At 42.1% G+C, this 20,554-nt stretch overlaps 1 protein-coding gene across 3 annotated transcripts in view; it reads left to right on the top strand.

Annotated features, from left to right (window-relative positions):
• ITPRID1 (ITPR interacting domain containing 1) overlaps positions 1–20,554 on the top strand; it is a 106,470-nt gene that overhangs the window by 30,199 nt on the left and 55,717 nt on the right. For all 3 annotated transcript variants that reach the window (XM_046021043.1, XM_046021044.1, XM_046021045.1), the window contains 4 exons: positions 9,501–9,552; positions 12,502–12,588; positions 14,816–15,018; positions 18,206–18,780. In XM_046021043.1, coding sequence (XP_045876999.1) covers positions 9,501–9,552; positions 12,502–12,588; positions 14,816–15,018; positions 18,206–18,780 — 917 coding nt within the window. The remainder of the gene's footprint in view (positions 1–9,500; positions 9,553–12,501; positions 12,589–14,815; positions 15,019–18,205; positions 18,781–20,554) is intronic.

Below are 20,554 nucleotides of genomic sequence, written 5' to 3'. Positions count from 1 at the left end.
CGGATCTCAAAAACCATCCGGCTCAATTGCTTTGTTTGATATAAAAATCAGAGGCTCAGGAAGGATAGGGGGTCACCAGCAGCATGTGGGGTTGCAAACCAGGCCTCCTGCCACATCCTTAGCTCAGACTCTACCAGAAAACTCACTGGGTTCTATGAAGACATTTTGCAAGGATGTAATTATGGAAATGCAATTGTCTAACTTTTCCTCTCACTGTGGTACTTTTATGTCTAAATCTAGTTTCTTTCTACTCTCCAGTCTCCAAATTATATCCTCCCTTTCTAATGGTGCGTTTGTTCTCAAAAAGAACAGATGACTGAATTCTATGGCAAACGGCAAAAATATGTATTTCTGACGCAGAGAATGTATCACACTTGTTACACTGAGATTTGATAAGAATATTATAAAAAGAAAAAGAAATTAATTGATCTCACAGTTCCCACATTCCTTAAAGAAAATACTGCATTTCATAGAAATACGATTGTAAGATGCACTCACAGTGCTGCCTACCCCCACCCTGGCTGGCTTGGTTGGCGGAACATGTGACACTTGACCTTGGGGTTGTGAGTTCGAGCCCCACCTTGGGTGTAGAGAGTACTTAAAAATGAAAGGAAAAGCGAGAGAGGAAGGAAGGAAGGAAGGAAAGAAGGAAGGAAGGAAGGAAGAAAAATACATTCACATATTAAGTACTACTCAGGAAAATGAAACAGTAAGCCCTGGCAATTATAAATGAAAGGCAACACTGACTACAAGATACTTCCTGCTTTCATAGATGTTAAAATGTGACAAAATGCGTGTTTTAAAACTGATGAAACACCATAAATAATGTATGTTAAAAAATGACATAAATTAGGAGTTTAATGATGAGAGGGGAAAACTATTAGTCTACTGCTTACTTACTTGGCTGGTTTTAATTATTTCACTTCCTTCACTGACATCTTAAATTAAGATTGACCACTGGCTACAAACTAGTTTAAATTTAGACTTTTTTTTTTTTTTACTGAAAATAAAAATAAAAAACCAGGTATATCCTTGAAATTTCCTCTTTCTTCAAGCTTCTTTATTTTTTTTTAATATAAAAGTTCCACGATCCCCAAATCTCTGAAGATGTTTGCCAATAAACTGAATTCTCTATTTATAGTAGTGCAGAATCAAAAAAAAGGCAAGAACTTGGGGTGCCTGGCTGGCTTCATTGGTAGAGCATGTGACTTGATCTTGGGGTTGTGAGTTCTAGGCCCACACTGGGTGTTTATTACTTAAAAATAAAATCTTGAAAAAGAAAGGAAGGAAGGAAGGAAAGAAGGAAGGAAGGAAGGAAGGAAGGAAGGAAGGAAGGAAGGAAAGGGAAGGGAAGGGAAGGGAAGGGAAGGGAAGGGAAGGGAAGGGAAGGGAAGGGAAAGGAAAGGAAAGGAAAGGAAAGGAAAGGAAAGGAAAGGAAAAGGGAAAGGGAAAGAAGGGAAGGGAAGGGAAGGGAAGGAAAAGGAAGGGAGGGGCAGGGCAGGGCTGGGCGGGGCAGGGCAGAACTTACGAAATGTAGCCAGGATGAGATGTCAGATCCCCCTGATGTTTCATCTTGCCCAGGGCGTGGTGGGAGGCCTGGTACTAACTCTGGGGTTGTCAGTAACTATATTATTAAAAGCTTCACTTCCCAGAAATGAGACACCATGGTCCTTCCACCTCTGAATCAAGTCGATGAAGCGTAAAGGCACAGACAAGAGGTGCAAAGCTGGAGGAAAGAAGGGCTAGTCTAGCAGAAATGCACAGTTCCCACTCGCCAGGTCTTTTATCTTCAGCGACGGTTTTAATAATAATGGAGTAGCCTCTTACAAGTTTAATTGAGCCTTCACTTTTACAAGGCTGTTTATGATCTATCATATTTTAAACTCAGTAACCTGTGTGGGAGCAAGGCTGGTATTCATCTGAGCTTTGCAGGTGACGAATCAGGGCCACAGAGTGATCAAGCACTGTGACTTGGGTACCCAGCTGGTTAGAAGGGGACAGAGGAACTCAAAATCCCAGCGTCCTATCAGCCCTCTGCGTGTTAGTCACAGCCACGATGAGACCAATAAATGCAGAGTTCAGAGAAGCCAGCGGTCATACTGAAAACATGTGGAAGCTAGAACAGGACGAGCTGGTAACCTGAAGGTCGTGGTGAGGGTGGCAAGGAGAAGAACTGTGGTGAGATGAAAAGAAACCGAAGAGAAGAGAGACGAGGGGTTGCGACCTGAGGGAAAATCCCTGAACAACACGTGCAATCCTAGCATGACCCAGAGTGGTTCATTTGTTCCTAGGGCCGCTGTACCAAATTACCACTGACTTGGTGGCTTCAAACAGCAATTTATTCTCTCATGGTTCTGGGGGATGGAAGTCTGAAATCAAGGTGTGGCGACAAGGTCATTCGCTCTCTGAAGGGTCTAGAGAAGAATCCTCCCTTGCCTCTTCCTAGCGGCAGGTGGCTCCCAGAAACTCTGGGCATTCCTTGGCTTATGGTGACAGTCCTCCGTTCTCTTGCCTCCATCTCCACACAGCTTTCGTCTTTTCATAAGGACATAAGACCCACCATAATCCAGTACGACCTCACCTCTACTAATTATATCTACAAAAAACCCTATTTCTAAATAAAAGACACATTCTAAAATGAGATTACAGGGGCGCCTGAGTGGCTTAGTCAGTTAAGCATCTGCCTTCAACTCAGGTCATGATCTCGGTGTCCTGGGATCGAGTCCCACATCAGGCTCCCTGCTTGGAGGGGAGTCTGCTTCTCTCTCTGCCCCTCACCCCACTTGTGCGCACGCTCTCTCTCTCTTCTCTCAAATAAATAAATAAATAAATAAATAAAATCTTTAAATTTTTTTTAAAAATAAAATAAGATTTCTGATACAGAAGTTTAATTCAACCCAGTACAAGTAGAATGTATTCTAAGGCTGGTTTCCCTCATTGATCATGCCTGAGCCCTTCATACAATGAAGCAGCAATGAGATCCAAGTGGAGGCTCACCTTCTAGGTGACACAGAGCCCTCTATAGGAAGCATTCTAGTGGCCTCCCTGTCTTGGACTGAGTCCCAAATAAAATGGGGAGGAAGTAGTTGGCATAAGGCTTTAGGGGTCCTATTGCTGAATTCCTTGTGAGTTTAGAGATGGCCAAGTTGGGGTGTTGGCCTTTTATGGCTTTCATGCTGCTCTGTGGCCACCTAAAATCTCATTTTTATTAAACTAGAATCTGGCCGGGACACCTGAGTGGCTCAGTGGGTTAAGCCTCTGCCTTCGGCTCAGGTCATAATCTCAGGGTTCCAGCCCCGCATCGGACTCTCTGCTCAGCAGGGAGCCTGCTTCCCCCTCTCTCTCTGCCTGCCTCTCTGCCTATTTGATCTCTGTCTGTCAAATCTATAAGTAAAATCCTTAAAAAACAAAAACAAAAAACAAACAAGCAAAAAAACCCTAGAATCTGGCTGGCCCATTTCCCATTGTGCTCAGTACCATTTTGCTAGATGAAAGCCTTAACCCTGGCACTTCGGCGTCTTTGTCAGGAGAACTAGGAGGGGAGAGAAAGGAATATGTGTGAAGGGGACACAGCTAGGTACTTCACTTATATTATCTCATTTACCCAAACCGAGATCTCCCAAGGTAAATATTACAGTCACTAACTTTTGCAAGCAGGAAAACGAGACTCAAGAAAGGTTAAGTAACTTGCCCGAAGTAGGCCAGTGAGTAGGTAAGGGGGTGAAGATTTGAATTTGGATCTCTCTGACTCAGTAGCCACATTGCCTCTCCAGAGGCCCAGGTCATTTACGCTGTGTGCTACACACGGGAGCCCCCAGCAGGAAAGCAAGGCCTGCATCTATCTCCTGCGAGGAAAGTCAGAGGGTGAGCATTGTGGCCAAGTTTACTGGCGTGTACTTCTCTCTCCAGGTCATCTGGCTCTGATGCACCTGTCTTCAGAGCCACAACACAGTCCTCCAGAATTACACTTTTTTGGAGTAGAACTAATTTTTTATGTCAATTGAGTAGTGTCTTTAGAAATGTAAAATGATCATACCCGGAGCTCAAAAAAAAAAAAAAAAAAAAAGATGCATCAAATAATTCCTCTGGAAAGCCACATGAAGGTTGGCTGGCTGCTTGCCTCTTATGACTCACTGAAGTATCTCACAAAGCATGGTGTCGCACTGTCTGTCCTGTCTTCTGACAAATATTGGCCATCTTGGCTGAGTGGTCTGGCAGTCTTCTTAAGTATCTCCAGAGCCTTATCTGCTCAGAGCACATGGGTGACTTACAGGGAAGACCCTTACGGACATCCTTCCATTTTTTGGCTTTTCCCTTTCTGAGAACCACCACCCCTGGGCAGATCAGCTCCTCCTACTGGTCACCAACAACATAAGCAAGCACAAGTCTGATTCTCAGTTTGTGCTCTCTGAGGATCTGTGGACCTTCCTATAACCACAAACACAAAGGACAGTCGGAACCTCTTTGGGGTCAGTTGGGGTGCTAAACGGTACGTGGTCATGGATAGGAAGGCCTGTCTTAGGCTGCTGATTCTTCCTAATCCCAGATTCCATATTAAAACTGTGTATAAGAAAGCCTAGGGAGAGGAGCTGGTTTTTGACAAGCCCGTTTCCATCACTGGGGAACAAATTAGACTTCAACACCTTTGTCCTGTGAGAGTACATTGGAGATACCCTGCTGGGACGGACACCTACATGAATGTCTGTGCCACTGGGGAGCTTTATAAAATGTGTGCTCGTTTGATAACACAGCCACGCATAACTGTGAGGGGAGAAAAAAACAGATCCAATGTCTACAGAAAAAAAAAAAAAGTTTTTGTCAAAGATCATCTTGGATCCATTGATTACTTGATAGGTGATTAATTCATTTGTCCTTTTGATATTTAGATATTTCTTCTCCAATCCCCAGAGAGGTCCTTAAGCAATAAAGTTACACCTTTCCAGAAGGAATTTATTCAATAAGAACTTACAAAATAAAATTCTACAATCTGTGGCCTATAAGACGAGGTCGATGCAAATCCAGTTAAACATAAGAGATGCTCCTTTAATGCTTATCAAACAAAAACACTCAGAGCAAAGAACTGTGCGGGCAGAGGGGTGCCTGGGTGGCTCAGTCAGTTGAGGATCTGACCTTGATTTCAGTTCAGGTCATGATCTCAGTGTCGTGAGATCAAGCCCCATATTGGGCTCTCCACTGGGCATGCAGTCTGCTTGGGATTATCTCTCCCTCTGCACACACTCTCTCTCTAAAAAAAGAAAGCACTGTGCTGGTGGAGAATACAAAGATGTGGAATGCATGGCCCCTGCTCTTACATGTGTCACTATGTCACTCTGACTTCCCAGGACCGTTGCAATCTTAATATAACTGTGCCCATGTTTCACAAGACCCTCTTGTCTTATCCCCTTTCATTGCCATCCTGATGCTTCATCTTTCTTCATCCAATGCCTCCTGCCGTAAAGTCTTTCTTGTTCTGTTCTCCTCTTGCCTTCTTTTGAGCCATGCCACAGGTCCCCCATTCTCTATAAGGCCCTTCCTGACACCTGCACTAAGAGCCTCAAGTTCTCTTCTGCACACCTGCCACATCTGTGATGGGTTCTACCCATATGGTACTTGGCCCGGGCTTCCTCAAATGATTAGGGATACGAGCAGCCTCACTAACAAAATTGTAAATCCTGCTGAGGTAGGAACGCTCTCTAACACATCTGATTTCCCCAAAGCTAGTCAACAAAAGACCTTCATACAACTGGTCCATAATGAAGCTGATTTGAGTCAGATTGGGAAATCTTCAAAGAAGAGTGACTTGAGCTAGTCAAAGAGAAATGTGGTTCTGAAAAAAAACAAAGAGGCAAAGAAAGACAATGTCACTTGGTTCAAGGAGCTAGAACAAAGGCACAGAATGAAAAGAAAACCAAATGTGTGCAGGAAAGCATATAAAAGGCGGTCAGACTAGAGAAATGGTTTCATGCTGGGGAACAAAGGTGGAAATTCTTCTGGTAAATAGGGTGTTGTCTGGTTGTAAACACCTTAAAATCCAGAAAGAGGGAACCACACTTGATGTATGACGATCATCTCAGGTTCCAGTCAAAGGAGAGGTAGTCGTAACTGGGGTCTGTGTTAGGAGGATTTCAAGACCGTTTCTTTGTTCACCTGAACAGAAGGTCATGAATAATTAGTGATAGTTGCCGTAGGTGCAGCGCTGGGGAATTGAACCCGGCGTGTTAAACACTTGCCATGTCTATTAAAGTGAGTTATGAATGGTTTCTGAGGAGAAAGATGACAGATTCCACTGTTTATCTTGGCGAGAGGAAAGAAGGGGCACTTCTTGGGAAGACACTGTTGAGAACTCGGGCTTGAGGTCACCGGGGCTGGGGCTCCGTGCTGGAAGAGAGAGGAGGAGTCAGCTGTGTCCGGGAAATAAGCAGCTAGGCGAGCGGAGAAGAGCAGAGCATGGCTGGCTTCAAGGTCTTGAGGCTGAGTGTCAGGGAGAAGGAAGAATCTTTTATTTTGTAAGAGAGTAGATTGAAATCATGAACAAACTGAGAGAAATAAGCGCTGCCAAGGGCCTCTGCTCCGCGTCTTGGTCGTGCAGGAGTTAAATATACAGAAAGCTGCAGAATGCTATTATTTTAGAGCCCTGTGAAAATGTAATTTGATTAGTCTATTGGATGATATTCCAAAGAACCAAATGTCTTCCATGAATCAGTCAGAAATGCTTAGGAAAACCAAAATAAAAAATGCTTTCTAAGCCAATAAAGGTGCTAATTAGTGCCTTCTGCATATCTCACTATATCTTCCACAGTAATACAGTTTGCAGGGTTAAGTGTGGTGTCTGCTGCCTCAGATGGCAGAAGTCCACCTCACAGTCGGGAGGGCGGCTGGAGACTCAGAACTGGCATTTTAACCCATGCGATGGGATGTAGTGAGTAAAGCGGAGAACTTTTTTCTTTCTCTGATTCTCTTCCAATTCAACCCTTACGAGCCTTGAGCCTTGGGGAGAGGAGGACATTATTATTATTCTTTCTTTCTTTCTTTTTTTTTTTTTTTTTGCTTCGTCCAGCCACCGTTGCTTTTAAAATGGTTTTAAAAACCTACTAAGGCTGTTATAGAAGGGAAAAAAAAATTGGAGAAAAATACTGAGACCAAACCATTAGAGACACAAGAAGGAGGTAAGGAGACCTAGCAGGCAGGGCCTTATGGGATGGATACAGGCACATTTCGCAGGTGTCCCACCTTCAGCCTGGAGCACGATGCCTACAGAAGCTTGAGGAAAGGCAGGGTACCAGCAGCAGTTTGTCTGTCCCATGGTAGCATTCCCTAGGTGTCAAATTCCTATGCTCAGAGGCAGCGGACTCAAATGCTCCTGGGACCCAGGTGGATAACAACTGAGTGAGTACCAAGTGAGTAGGATGGAGACTGCACGCGTTTGCCGCACACATGGCCTCCCATGCATCGCTTTCAGAAGAGATCTGGGCGGACGCTGTCCTACCTTCGAGTTTTAAGGAAATTCTAGAAACCCCAGGGCTGGCGGAGAACTGGGCACCAGCTGGTGCCTCTTGGTTCAGGTTCATCATTGAAAAGGGACAGAGGGAACAAGGACCCAACCCTGACAAGCCCAGGAAGTTTATCTTACAAATTAGCAACGTGGAAAAACAACAACGACAACTGAACTAAACTAAAACCCAACAAACCCTCCAACAGGCAAGGAATAATACTTTCATTCTGTCTTGTGAGACTCTCAGCTGCTTGGTCCCAGCGCTGGAAAGGCACATGATGGGTTTATGTTTCTCACTCCCTGTGACTCTCAGGTGACAGAGTTCTATTTGTTCCATAGGGCAGACATTCATCGAAACTGCACTCTCGCTACCTTTTAAAACTGTAGTTGTGTGTTCTGGGCTTAGTTAAGAACTCACCGTCTGCGCATACCTCATGATATGCTTCAAGCCTTTATCTTTCTAGACCAGTGTTCTTGCCCCTTTCAGCAGGGTCACTGAGCCTTTGAAAAAACAGCTGGAAACTACACATGTTCTTATCTCCACCCTCAAAATTTGGCACTCAGAGGCAAGGTCACAGATACCTAGAGATCTGTTCGTAGTATCCCACTCAGACAAGAACTCTGGCTCTAGACTGAAGAGCCCTTTATTATTTTCAACCTTTTTTTTTTGTATGTTTCAATCATTTAGGCTTGTTTTTCCAAAATTTTTCCCCACCTGCATATATTTCTTACAGTGAAAAATTTATACTTTCTCATGGGAGTGTTGGGTGGAGACATTTCCAGTTTTATACATGTCACACATTCGCACCCAGAAAAAGCCACTGTGAGAGGAAATGAGAAGGCTGGTGAACTTTCGGAGAACTGGCCCATGTTCTGAAGGTTTCCCTCTGCAGACGTCTGCTGCCGCTGCGTTACATCGTGACACAGATCCTGAAGGCTGCCATGGCTCGTTCCGGAGCCTCCCAGTACTGAGCTCTTCTAGTCTGTCTTCAGCACCACTAACCAGACAAATGGACTGTCGGCGTCTTCTCTCTCACATTTATTCGTGTGCTCAAAATCCATGTCCCGACACATACATATAAACTCCTCTTTCTGGTTTTCAAATAAGCTACGGACGTTCTGTTGGCAGTGTGGTGTTTTGAAAAGAAACAACAGCAACAAATAAAAATAAGCTGTGGCATCCTGCTGGCCGTGCAAAATACATTTAATCTCTCTGAGCCTCAGTTTGCTTCTCTGTTAAGTGGGGATTCATAATATCTATTTCATAGATCGGTCATACAAATTAAAAGGGACGGTGCATGCAACACGCTTAGCCCACTGCCTCCTATAAAGTTAACACTAAATAAATGATGCTGTTATTGCTATAATCAATCACCAAGGTGACAATGTATACCCAGATCTGCTATTTTTGACTGCGTGATCCCGGGCTCATTACTTGACTCCTGTGAGTCTGCTTCCTAATCTAAAAAATCAGAATAGGTCCTAAATTTACTGCCATGAGAATTAGGAGATACAAATGCGTGGCAGGTGCTGGACAACTGTGGGGTCCTCCATGTATCCTTTTGCTTATCCCCACACTCACTCCTTCATCTTGTGGACCATGAGTGAGTCTTCCAAAATGCCCTATGCTCTCATCAGACTTGCTACAGACACACTTTGTGCTTGGCCACACCTCTTTTCCATCTATCAAATTCTACCCCTTCTTAAAAATCCAAGACACGTACCAGTTTCTCCATGAAACCTTTGCGGGCTACTTCCTTGGCCACCGACTTCCGTCTTGACTGAACAAGTACATTTCTTCATGTGGTTGTCACACCATTTAGCCATTAATTACATTCTGTCTTGTTTGCTGCAGGGATGCCTTCTACCTTATGCTGATACCATCTCAGATACGGAAACCAATCCCATCTTCATTCAGACGAGGACCCGAAAATCTTCTGTCTTAAAGGAAATGAAGCTCCTTAAAAGAAATGAAGCTTTGATTAATTCCAATCTTTCTTTGTTACAGTTTCTTTGCATGAACAAGAAATGGTGCACATGACTGTGAAGGACTATATGAGGTACGTGGTGGGACCCATGTGGCTTCACTCCAGTATTTTAGAGCCACATCTTTCACAAATGAAATGGAAGTGAGGAGACTTCTTAATACCACCATGGAGCTTGGGATCTTGTCACTGGTTTAACCACAGCACCTACAATGCTTTCACGACCCTTGAGAGAGATAGAGGTTCTTTCAATGAGCAAATTCAATCAACGAACACTGGCATTGGGGTGGGGAAGGAATTTAATTAAAACACATGCATGGGGTGCCTGGGTAGTTCAGTTCGTTAAGCGACTGCCTTCAGCTCAGGTCATGATTCTGGAGTCCCAGGATGGAGTCCCACATCCGGCTCCCTGCCCAGCAGGGAGTCTGCTTCTCCCTCTGACCCTCTCTCCTCTCATGCTCTCTCTCTTTCTCTCTCTCTCTCTCAAGTAAATAAATAAAATCTTAAAAAAAAAACCACATGCATAAAAGGCATTTGACTATAAGACAACTGTCCAGAAGGACCTATTCATGAAAGAGTTGCTTTCATATTCTCACATTGTCATTGTTATTCATCACCATGCTCTTCGCTGGGCAATAAGACAGTTGACTTTTGAACAACATGGCTCTGAACTGTGTGGGTCCACCTACATGCAGACTTTTTTTCAAATTCAAGTATAATTACTGCACAGTTTTGGTTTTTGGTGTACAATGTAATGACTCACTAATTCTCTACATTTCTCAGTGCTCATCAAGATAAGCATACTCTTAATTCTCTTTCACCCTTCCTGGCACTCACCTCCCCTGTATTAAGAGTCTGGGACTTTATGTTTATCTTTTTTTCCTTTGTTTGTTCATTTGTTCTGTGTCTTCAGTTCCACATATGAGTGAAATCACATGGTATTTGTCCTTCTCCAACTGACGTATTTTGCTATGCAGATTTTTTATAAGTAGAATACAGTATATAAATGTGTTTTCCTTTTTTTTTTAAAGATTTTATTTATTTATTTGACAGACAGAGATCACAAGTAGGCAGAGAGGCAGGCAGAGAGAGAGAGGAGGAAGCAGGCTGTCTGCAGAGCAGAGAGCCCGATGCGGGGCTCGATCCCAGAACTCTGGGATCATGACCTGAGCCGAAGGCAGAGGCTTTAACCCACTGAGCCATCCTCTTTTCTCTAGCTTACTTTATTGTAAGGACAATTTTTGTATATGACATATAAAATATGTGCTAGTTGACTCTTCTCAGTAAGGTTTTCAGTCAACAGTAGGTTAGTAGCCATTAAGTATCAGGGGAGTCCAAACTAATACATAGATTTTTGACAATGGCAGGGGTCAGTGCCCCTAGCCCCCATGTTGTTCAAGGGTCACCTGTGCATAAGATTTCCAATGTTACATGTAGAAAGCAGTGAGACTCTCTTAATATGAGGGTAGACAAATCTCAAGGTGGTGCTTGACAGTGGGGACAACAGCATCACCTCAAAACTTAATAGCCTTGAGAATTTTTGAGGCCCATCCCAGACACTCTGAGTCAGGGAATCTGGAAGTAGGGTTCAGAAATCTGTGTTTTTGCAAACCCTTCAGATGATTCCAAGAAACATTCTGGTTTAAGAACCACTGGCATAGACTGCGAGCTTTTTGAGGTTGGGAACTCTGCTCCCATGCCTCAGCCACCCTTGCATTTTCGAGATTCTCTCAACTCATTGAAGACCAAATATTCAATACTGTCTCCCTGTGAGTCCCACCAACTCACAATCAAAATGCTACTTTGCCAGTTTTTCCCTCTTAGCAGATTAGCTATTTTTGTTGCCCACAGAATCAGAGAGCCCTAAGGGACCCCAGAAGTCTCTCAGGTAACTTTCTCATTTTGTTGAAGAGGAAAATGAAAACCAAGGTCAGTGACTCACTCCTGCTCTCCTCGTTTGCTTAGAACCGTGACTATACAGGTTCTAAGGCCTAGATCCTAGGCCTGCATAGTTTCTGAGTGGCTCTGATGAACGTTACAAAGGGAGGCATGATCCTCAAACCCAGAATGAAACAGAAATATGGCAGGCTTAATACAAGCTGAGGAGAGGCAATAAATAAAAGGATATCTTCTGCCTCTCTTCAGGGTTCCCAGCAAACTCAACCATCTGTTAAAACCAGAGTCTTTATTATTCAGAAACATACTTTCTCTGCCTTAACGTGGAGAAGCAATTGAACAAAGAGGCAAAGACCAGCTATTCTGACTACCTGTGGGACAGGGACTAAGGCAAATTCAAGACAACTTGGTCTCTTAGGGAAACTTGATATCTACATGGTGTTCTTTGCTTAATTCCAATCTCGTGCCACCTGGCTGTATGACTGATGAGGATGGATGTGTCGATGCTGTATCTGAGCTCTGTAACACTGAACTATGTGACAACAGGGTTTCATTCTTTTTGGAAGTGCTTCCAAAGGACTTGCAAGGCAGGCCTCTTTGGATAGAGTAACACCTTTTTTTGTGGTAGTAGAGGAGTCGGTTACTATTGCATATGGATGGCCCCTGGAGCCCGGGAGACAGCACTGAAAGACTGTGAACCGTGCAATATGGAACCCTTCACCATTATGGGAATTGAGACAGAGTCACGTCAGTGACGGCTCACCGTACCTCTTTCGCCATACAATTTTAACTTCTTCAGAAAGTTGGTGCCTAGCAGAGCTGTGTGTCTGAAAGGTTCCCCAATGATTTGCCATCTGTCAAAAGTGAGACATTCTGTCACCTTTATAATGAGCACTAGCGGGCACCTCACACTTAAATTCTCACACCTTCTGTAACAAGACAGTCTTGGAAAGAGGAGCAGCTTCTCCACGGCATGCTCTCTCTTCCTCAAAGGTGTGGCCATTATGGGATTATTAGAAATGAGGAGGAAATGCAAATGTTCGCCCTGGAAGGGAAAGATTCACAATGATCTCCCAGGGGCCTATCTAAATCAACACATCTCATCGTTGATATTTTCCCCGACTATAGATCTCTGCATCCGTTTTCAGAAACTCCCACCCTTTCCAGGGGGACCAGTTTCAACTCTTGCCATTCTGCTGCAAGTCTCCCACAAAGGTATGTGACTTCCAGGCACTTGTCAACCAGAGAAATCGTTCGGTATGACAGTGGATTTTATGAAAGTATAAATAGGCCCTTGAGAAATAACTTGTTGAATGAACAGATGAGAGAATGAATAAAGGATTTTCAAAATTCCAACTTGCAAGAACAAGGTAAAAGATTCAGTGACATCGAGCTAAATATCTGCCCATGGGGAGATGGCCAAACAGACAATTGGCCAACTCATTTTATGGAATTCTATACAATGATAAAAGGAATAGGCAGAGAGAACTATATACATTAACTAAGAACAATCTTTGATTCATATTTTTCAGGGGAAAATAGCAAGATGTGGAAAGATACATAGAGTATGCTACTATTTATAGAGTGAACCAGTGACAACTAGAAAGCATATATGTAACAGAAAAATATCTAGAAGGATAAATATAAAATTTAGCAGGAAAGGAGTCAGGATTGATAGGTGTAATGGCTAAGGGGAAAGAGAGCTTTATGTATAACATAATAATTTTTAACAAGGTGAATATATGTATGTGTTTCTTGCATAATTAAATATAAATAAGAAGAGTTAATGATATTAAAAATATGTTTAGTGACAAATCAATCAATAAATACATTCTTAGACATGAGGTTGTAAGCCTCTGAAAGACAGAACTATGCCCTGTTCCTTTTTGTGCCATGGGTGCCTAGCAGAGAGCATAGAACGTGACAAATGTTCAATAAATATTTGTATAAATGGGCAGGATAAAAATGTGTACAATGAGGTCAATATGATCACAGATTAAACCTTTCAGATGCAATTTAGATTTCTTGCAAGAATTTTTTTCTCCCTTGAAACTTTTTTATGTTAGGATATCAAGGGATTGGGGGGAGGGGGGCAGGGAGAGGGGGGTGGCATTATGGACATTGGGGAGGGTATGTGCTATGGTGAGTGCTGTGAAGTGTTGTAAACCTGGCGATTCACAGACCTGTACCCCTGGGGCTAATAATACATTATATGTTAATTTAAAATAATAATAATAATAAAAAATTTAAAAAAAGATATCAAGGGATTGGTACCCCTGTTCTCCAGCTATTTCCAATGATTCGGATATCCAACCTGAGCCATTTAAGCCCTCCAGTAAGAGTTTTTGGCTTGTCTTTTCTTCCTTGATCGAATCGGGGGGCAAAGCACCCGATCTCTATGTTACATAAGAAAGTTTGAACGTGATGTTGGGTAATGTGTGGTAAGTGGGCCTACCCAGGGAGACTACAGGTAACTGTTGCTCAATGTGTGAATGGCTAAATAAATGAATTGTAATTAATCCAATTTAAATGATGAAATCGTGAAAGTAAATCACCCAAACTATCTCAAATAAGCTCCTTAGGGTTGCGTGGATAGTAGAGGCAAACAGGGACTTGCAACAAAAGAGCCAATCAAACCTAGGAAAACATTATCAAAAGTTCTGCTTCCCATACAGTCCATGAGTTCTAAAAGGTCAAGAGCACTGTCATCAAGGAGAAGGTCAATAATTGGGAAGAGTTGGTAGACATAAATAGAATTTCCAGATAACCAAATTTATTATTTTAAGTGCCAAAACTGAGTCAAACAATTTGAAGAAACCATGTCTTATTTCTCACCCAAGTCCAAAAAACAAAACAAACAAACAAAAAAAACCCAAAAACAAAAAACCAGAAGATCTTTTAATTCTACTTTGGGGCTGAAAATCATTATTTGGATCAGTCCTTGAAGTCTGCATTTTGCACTATGGTCAGCAGATCTGTGTAGCTGATGAGGCCCCCAGACTGATTCTCTTTAAAAACATTCTTTTTTGAGTTCCACTCCCTACAGATTTTTGGTTTTTTTCTTCTGTTTCCTATTGCCATAAACTATCACTTCTTAGTAGTTATCAGTGTATCGCTTCTGGCTTCTGACCCACAATCTCCCTGCCCTACCTAACGTAACATTTGCCTATTATGAAATGTAAAGTCAGGTAAATAAACTCATGGCTCTTGCACAGGAAGTACAGACAAGCAGTCCCTGAGTGGGAGTGAGGGACTGTCCCTTAAATAAATACGTATGAGCTCTGGTAGACACACCATCTCATTGTCTATTTAGATTCCTCTTTACTCAGTTTCTGGAAAACTGGGGCAGGACTGGGGGCAGGAAGGGCAGGGGACTAGAAAAAAGACCAGATTTTGTTAAGTGAACTGTTACCGGATAAAGATATTCATATTTTTACCACAGCATTCCTGAATGGCTGGAATTTTGGGAAAAAGATCCAGTGGAGATTCTCTTGGATCTGGGGTTTGGTGCAGATGAGCCGGATATCTGCTCACAAGTCCCAGTCAGATTCCTGAGTTGTAGCTCAGCTGCCAGAGGAATCAACATCCGGGTCTTCCTTGAAGCTCAAAAGCAGCGAATGAACATTGAGAACCCTGACTTGTACAGTAAGTGGGGGCTGCGTGGTTTCCAAATCTCAGCAATGGGGCTGAGTGTCCAGAAGAAAGCCACAGTATCAGGAGGAACTCTCTGGAAAATGTGTGCTCTAGCAATCACCCCTCTCTTGCAGCAGCCTAGAACACAGAAGTGTCATGCAGGTTCATGTAAGTGTTTTGGGGAAAGGAGATCTCTCCATGTTGTCCTCCTCTGTGGACTTGGCCCTGTCATCTGGAATGTCACTAGTTGCAATAACAAAGAAAAGGTAGAAATGGAGAATCATACTTGACTCTTACCTCTTTCTGCTCAGAATTTACCCAGTGATATCATTGTCAGATTTATTTGTCCATAATCAGTCACATGGCCACACTTAACTCTAAAGGGTTAAGAATGTGCCATCTCAGCATATGTCCGGGGGTGGGGTGGGGGAGCCATACCACTGAACAGCACTAGTATATACCATAATCACATACCCCGGAGGCAGAGGAACCAGGAGCTGACAAATCTTATCACCAGTCACAAGGTAAAACCTTAATTTCCTCTTGTCTGAGGCTAGGAACATTTCTTATTCCACTATGAGCTATAAGTGGTAGGTGTGAAGCTCTCACATCTCCATATTTGTGGACTAACTCAGCCTAACCCTCTTCATTATCATGCATGTTGCTATTTTTTTCCCCAACTGGTGGTCAATGGAATACTTTTCTCTAGGAGGTTACAGGATGTTCTTGGAGTGTTTGTACTATGCTCAAGTAAATTGGGGGAAAGATACCTGGCAGTTGAACAGGTTTGTTTACTTCAGAATTTGCTTAATATGCCAAAGTGTACTCTCAATCTCCTAGAGAAGATGCCAGGCAGCATTTTCAAAATTATTTAAATATGAAACCCCCTCTTGGAGGAGCATTGAAGAGCATCTCCTCCATGAGATAGAGTTAGCAGAATTCTGGACTGGAGAAAATGCCAAAATTCTGTTTCTGAAATACATTCTTTAAATAAATTCATGAAAGTCAAGTGAGATAAAGTGTTTTTCTCAAACAAATATCTCAGATTTTTCATTTTAGTCTCTGTTTCCCCATTTTCATGTGGGTGAAATGGGTCTCAAATCTCAGCAATGCATTTTTTTTTAAAAAGAGTATATATATCCCTGAAGGTGTTGCAACCCATGTTTTTTAACCTTTTAGAGGAAATTAGTATCCTTTGTTGTCTCGTCCTCCAAGCCGTAGGGAGATACAAGTTCTTAGATCAATTCTTTCTTTGGAGGCAATAATAACACTTCTTATTATTTGGGGAGTGTTTGACCTGAGCTGTGAAGTAAACATTTTGCAGATGAAATTGACACACGGATTATAGAAGACCCAGGAGATGGTCCCTAGTCTTGTGATTGTGCCCCACTCTTATTTCCACCATCAACATTGTGCTAATAGTGCACACTAACTGTTCTCATGCAACACGTACCTGGACACTTTTGATTCAAGAAAACTGAGATGGTCAAATGTAAAACAAGCAATAATAAAATTAGTTGGTTGTTCTAAAAAGAGAAGGGAAAGTATGTCTCATTCAGAGTCACTAAAATAGCTTCACATTCAAAGGGATGACAATCAATTGGTTCATTGCTCAATCTCCCCAAAGGCAAAAACAAACAAACAAGAAACAAAACAAACAAACAAGAAACAAAACAAACAAAACAAAACAAAACAAAAAACTCCCACACATCTAATACCACAAGATGGTGTTCTTTGAATTAACTTAACCAGTTAAATGGATAGATTTTATCTTAGTCTAACAATTCTGCTATAGGATGGATGTTAAGACAATCATAGAAATACAATTATGATTCAGTCATACCCTGGGGCTCACACACACACAAAAAGATTTAGTTTCAACTAAAAAGATTGCATTCTGAAAATGCGATCAGAATGCTTCTAAAATTACCCAGAACCCAAGAGTTCCTCTTGGTCTTAAAAGAATGTCATGATCTTCTGTGAAAAGTCCATCACAGTTTTTAAAGTAGAAGGATTAGTAGTCACTGTCCCTCTTTCTGGTGAAGGGAGCAGGTAGGTGGAAGGATATGCTCATGGGAAGGTGAATAGCATTGCTCTGCTGGTGCAAACAACAGAACAGAGGCCAGCGTCCTTACCCACCAACGTGACCCTTGACCACTGTTGAGCTGTGCAACCGGCATGCTATCACTGGGGTTGAGAAAAAGGCTGTGTAATAAAAGCAAAAATTTTTTTCCATCATTTTGGTTTTATTATCTGGAGATACCAAAGCTGATTTTCACTATTTTCTTTCAAAGTGGCAATGTGTCCCACTAGCTGCACTGGGTCTCATCCATATGATAATGAAGTCAATACTTGCATATTGCCTAAATGAGCCATCCAGAAAGACTTACAAGTTGAGAGCTGGTTCATGTAAAAAGGCAAATGGATTTTCACATTAATGGCTGTTTTCTCTTCGATGGTTGAAGACAATATATTCCTGTCCTGAGACTTACACATTTATAACTCTAACTACCGGTATTTGTACAACACTGCTTTCTACACAGATGTGAGGGACACATAGATGGGTATTATTACCCTCTTTCTCCAGATGAGGAAACTGACCATTTACTATGTGCTTGGCACAAGTGCTAGGCACCATATGTCTATTAATTCATTTACTCTGACATCACACTTGCAGTGATTGGTTGACCTGGGATTTGGAATTGGGATTCTGAGTCCATATTCCATAATCTTTGCAAACTGTAAGTGACAGTCTAGGTGGAGATGATGGAGGTGATGATTAGGATATCTACCACCTAAAGCCATGGAGGAATACGTAAGTTCACCCCATATGAAAGAGCTAGATTCACTCTTTGTCATTTAGTTTAATATGCAAGATTAAGATTCATCCTCGCCTATAGTTTTTATGTATTCACACATAAAAACTACAGGCATATATGAATTTAAATATTTATATTTATATTTAAATATAAGAGGTGTTCTTTTTCTGCATGACACAACGGCATCTCCTTATGTTGGGGAATCACCTCCATAATAACTAGTGGCATGTACTGAGAAAAAGTTCAAGAGCTTCAAGAGCTTGTAGTCCATCCGACCTTGAAAATCACATATGTCACCAACTTTTTCAATTTTGACTACATTTATGCAGTTTCATGGAAAGGACCCAGTCTAAAAATTCTGTGTTCATTGTATTGTTCAGGTCGTTTCCAACAGCTGGAGATGCTGGACCATGTAGCCAATGCCTTCTCATCTTTGCTGAATAATGTTAGCATCCTGCAGAACAAAGATGAAGAGGAAGATGGAGGGGAAAATGTACGAAGAACCTCAGTGAGTGAAGCCAATGGATATCGGAAGAGAATGGGTAAATTTTTCAAGAGAACTTCAAAGCAGAGCATTAAGAGAGATTGTAGCCCAGAAGCATCAGAATCACTGAAGATGAGGGGCAAATTTTCCATCACCTCTGCAAAATTGGGAGGCTGTGGAGCAGAGTTACCAGTTGTGACAAACAACCATGACCAAAGCCATTTGTCTCCTTTGGCAGAACACTTGTCTCTCCAAGCCTGCAATGATTTGGTGCCCTGTCATGCTCCCCGAGCTCTTGTGAGCAAACAATGGCCTCGCTCATCCACATCGGCTAAGAGGGCTCCTCTTTCCTGTACGTCTGAGGGCTCAGTCAAGGACAGAACTGAAAAGTTATACTCCATCCAAACTAACAAGCTCAAGAGCTTGTCTCATCTTGCAAGAGAAGCACTGGACTCCTTTGAATTGGAAGAGGTCAGTGTTATACCTAAATGCTCAACTTCTTTTTTTTTTTTTTCACTTTTTTAAAAATTTCTTTTCAGTGTAACAGTATTCATTGTTTTTGTACCACACCCAGTGCTCCATGCAATAGGTGCCCTCCCTATTACCCACCACCTGGATCCCCCAACCTCCCATACCACCCCCGCCCCTTCAAAACCCTCAGGTTGTTTTTCAGAGTCCATAGTCTCTCATGGTTCATCTCCCCTTCCAATTTCCCTCAACTCTCTTCTCCTCTCCATCTCCCCATGTCCTCCATGTTATTTGTTATGCTCCACAAATAAGTGAAACCATATGATACTTGACTCTCTCTGCTTGACTTATTTCACTCAGCATAATCTCTTCCAGTCCCGTCCATGTTGCTACAAAAGTTGGGTATTCATCCTTTCTGATGGAGGCATAATACTCCATCGTGTATATGGACCACATCTTCCTTATCCATTCGTCCGTTGAAGGGCATCTTGGTTCTTTCCACAGTTTGGCGACCGTGGCCATTGTTGCTATAAACATTGGGGTACAGATGGCTCTTCTTTTCACTACATCTGTATCTTGGGGGTAAATACCCAGTAGTGCAATTGTGGGGTCATAGGGAAGCTCTATTTTTAATTTCTTGAGGAATCTCCACACTGTTCTCCAAAGTGGCTGCACCAACTTGCATTCCCACCAACAGTGTAAGAGGGTTCCCCTTTCTCCACATCCTCTCCAACACACGTTGTTTCTTGTCTTGCTAATTTTGGCCATTCTAACTGGTGTAAGGTGATATCTCAATGTGGTTTTAATTTGAATCTCCCTGATGGCTAGTGATGATGAGCATTTTTTCATGTGTCTGATAGCCATTTGTATGTCTTCATTGGAGAAGTGTCTGTTCATATCTTCTGCCCATTTTTTGATATGATTTTCTGTTTGAGGAGTTCTTTATACATCCTGGATATCAATCTTTTTTCTGTACTGTCATTTGCAAATATCTTCTCCCATTCCATGGGTTGCCTTTTTGTTTTGTTGACTGTTTCCTTTGCTGTGCAGAAGCTTTTGATCTTGATGAAGTCCCAAAAGTTCATTTTCACTTTTGTTTCCTTTGCCTTTGGAGACATATCTTGAAAGAAGTTGCTGTGACTGATATCGAAGAGGTTACTGCTTATGTTCTCCTCTAGGATTCTGATGGATTCCTGTCTCACGTTGAGGTCTTTTATCCATTTCGAGTTTATCTTTGTGTACAGTGTAAGAGAATGGTCGAGTTTCATTCTTCTACATATAGCTGTCCAGTTTTCCCAGCACCATTTATTGAAGAGACTGTCTTTTTTCCACTGTATATTTTTCCCTGTTTTGTTGAAGATTATTTGACCATAGAGTTGAGGGTCCATATCTGGGCTCTCTACTCTGTTCCACTGGTCTATGTGTCTGTTTTTATGCCAGTACCACGCTGTCTTGGTGATCACAGCTTTGTAGTAAAGCTTGAAATCAGGTAGCATGATGCCGCCAGTTTTGTTTTTGTTTTTCAACATTTCCTTAGCAATTCGGGGTCTCTTCTGATTCCATACAAATTTTAGGATTATTTGCTCCAGCTCTTTGAAAAATACCGTGGAATTTTGATCGGAATGGCATTAAAAGTATAGATTGCTCTGGGCAGTATAGACATTTTAACAATGTTTATTCTTCTGATCCAAGAGAATGTAATGGTCTTCCATCTTTTTGTGTCTTTTTCAATTTCTTCCATGAATGTTCCTACATGCTCAACTTCTAAGGGAACAAC

The sequence above is a fragment of the Meles meles genome, chromosome 10, assembly GCF_922984935.1.
Source record: "Meles meles chromosome 10, mMelMel3.1 paternal haplotype, whole genome shotgun sequence".
Lineage (NCBI taxonomy): Eukaryota > Metazoa > Chordata > Mammalia > Carnivora > Mustelidae > Meles > Meles meles.
This window is presented reverse-complemented; position numbering and strand designations above follow the sequence as displayed.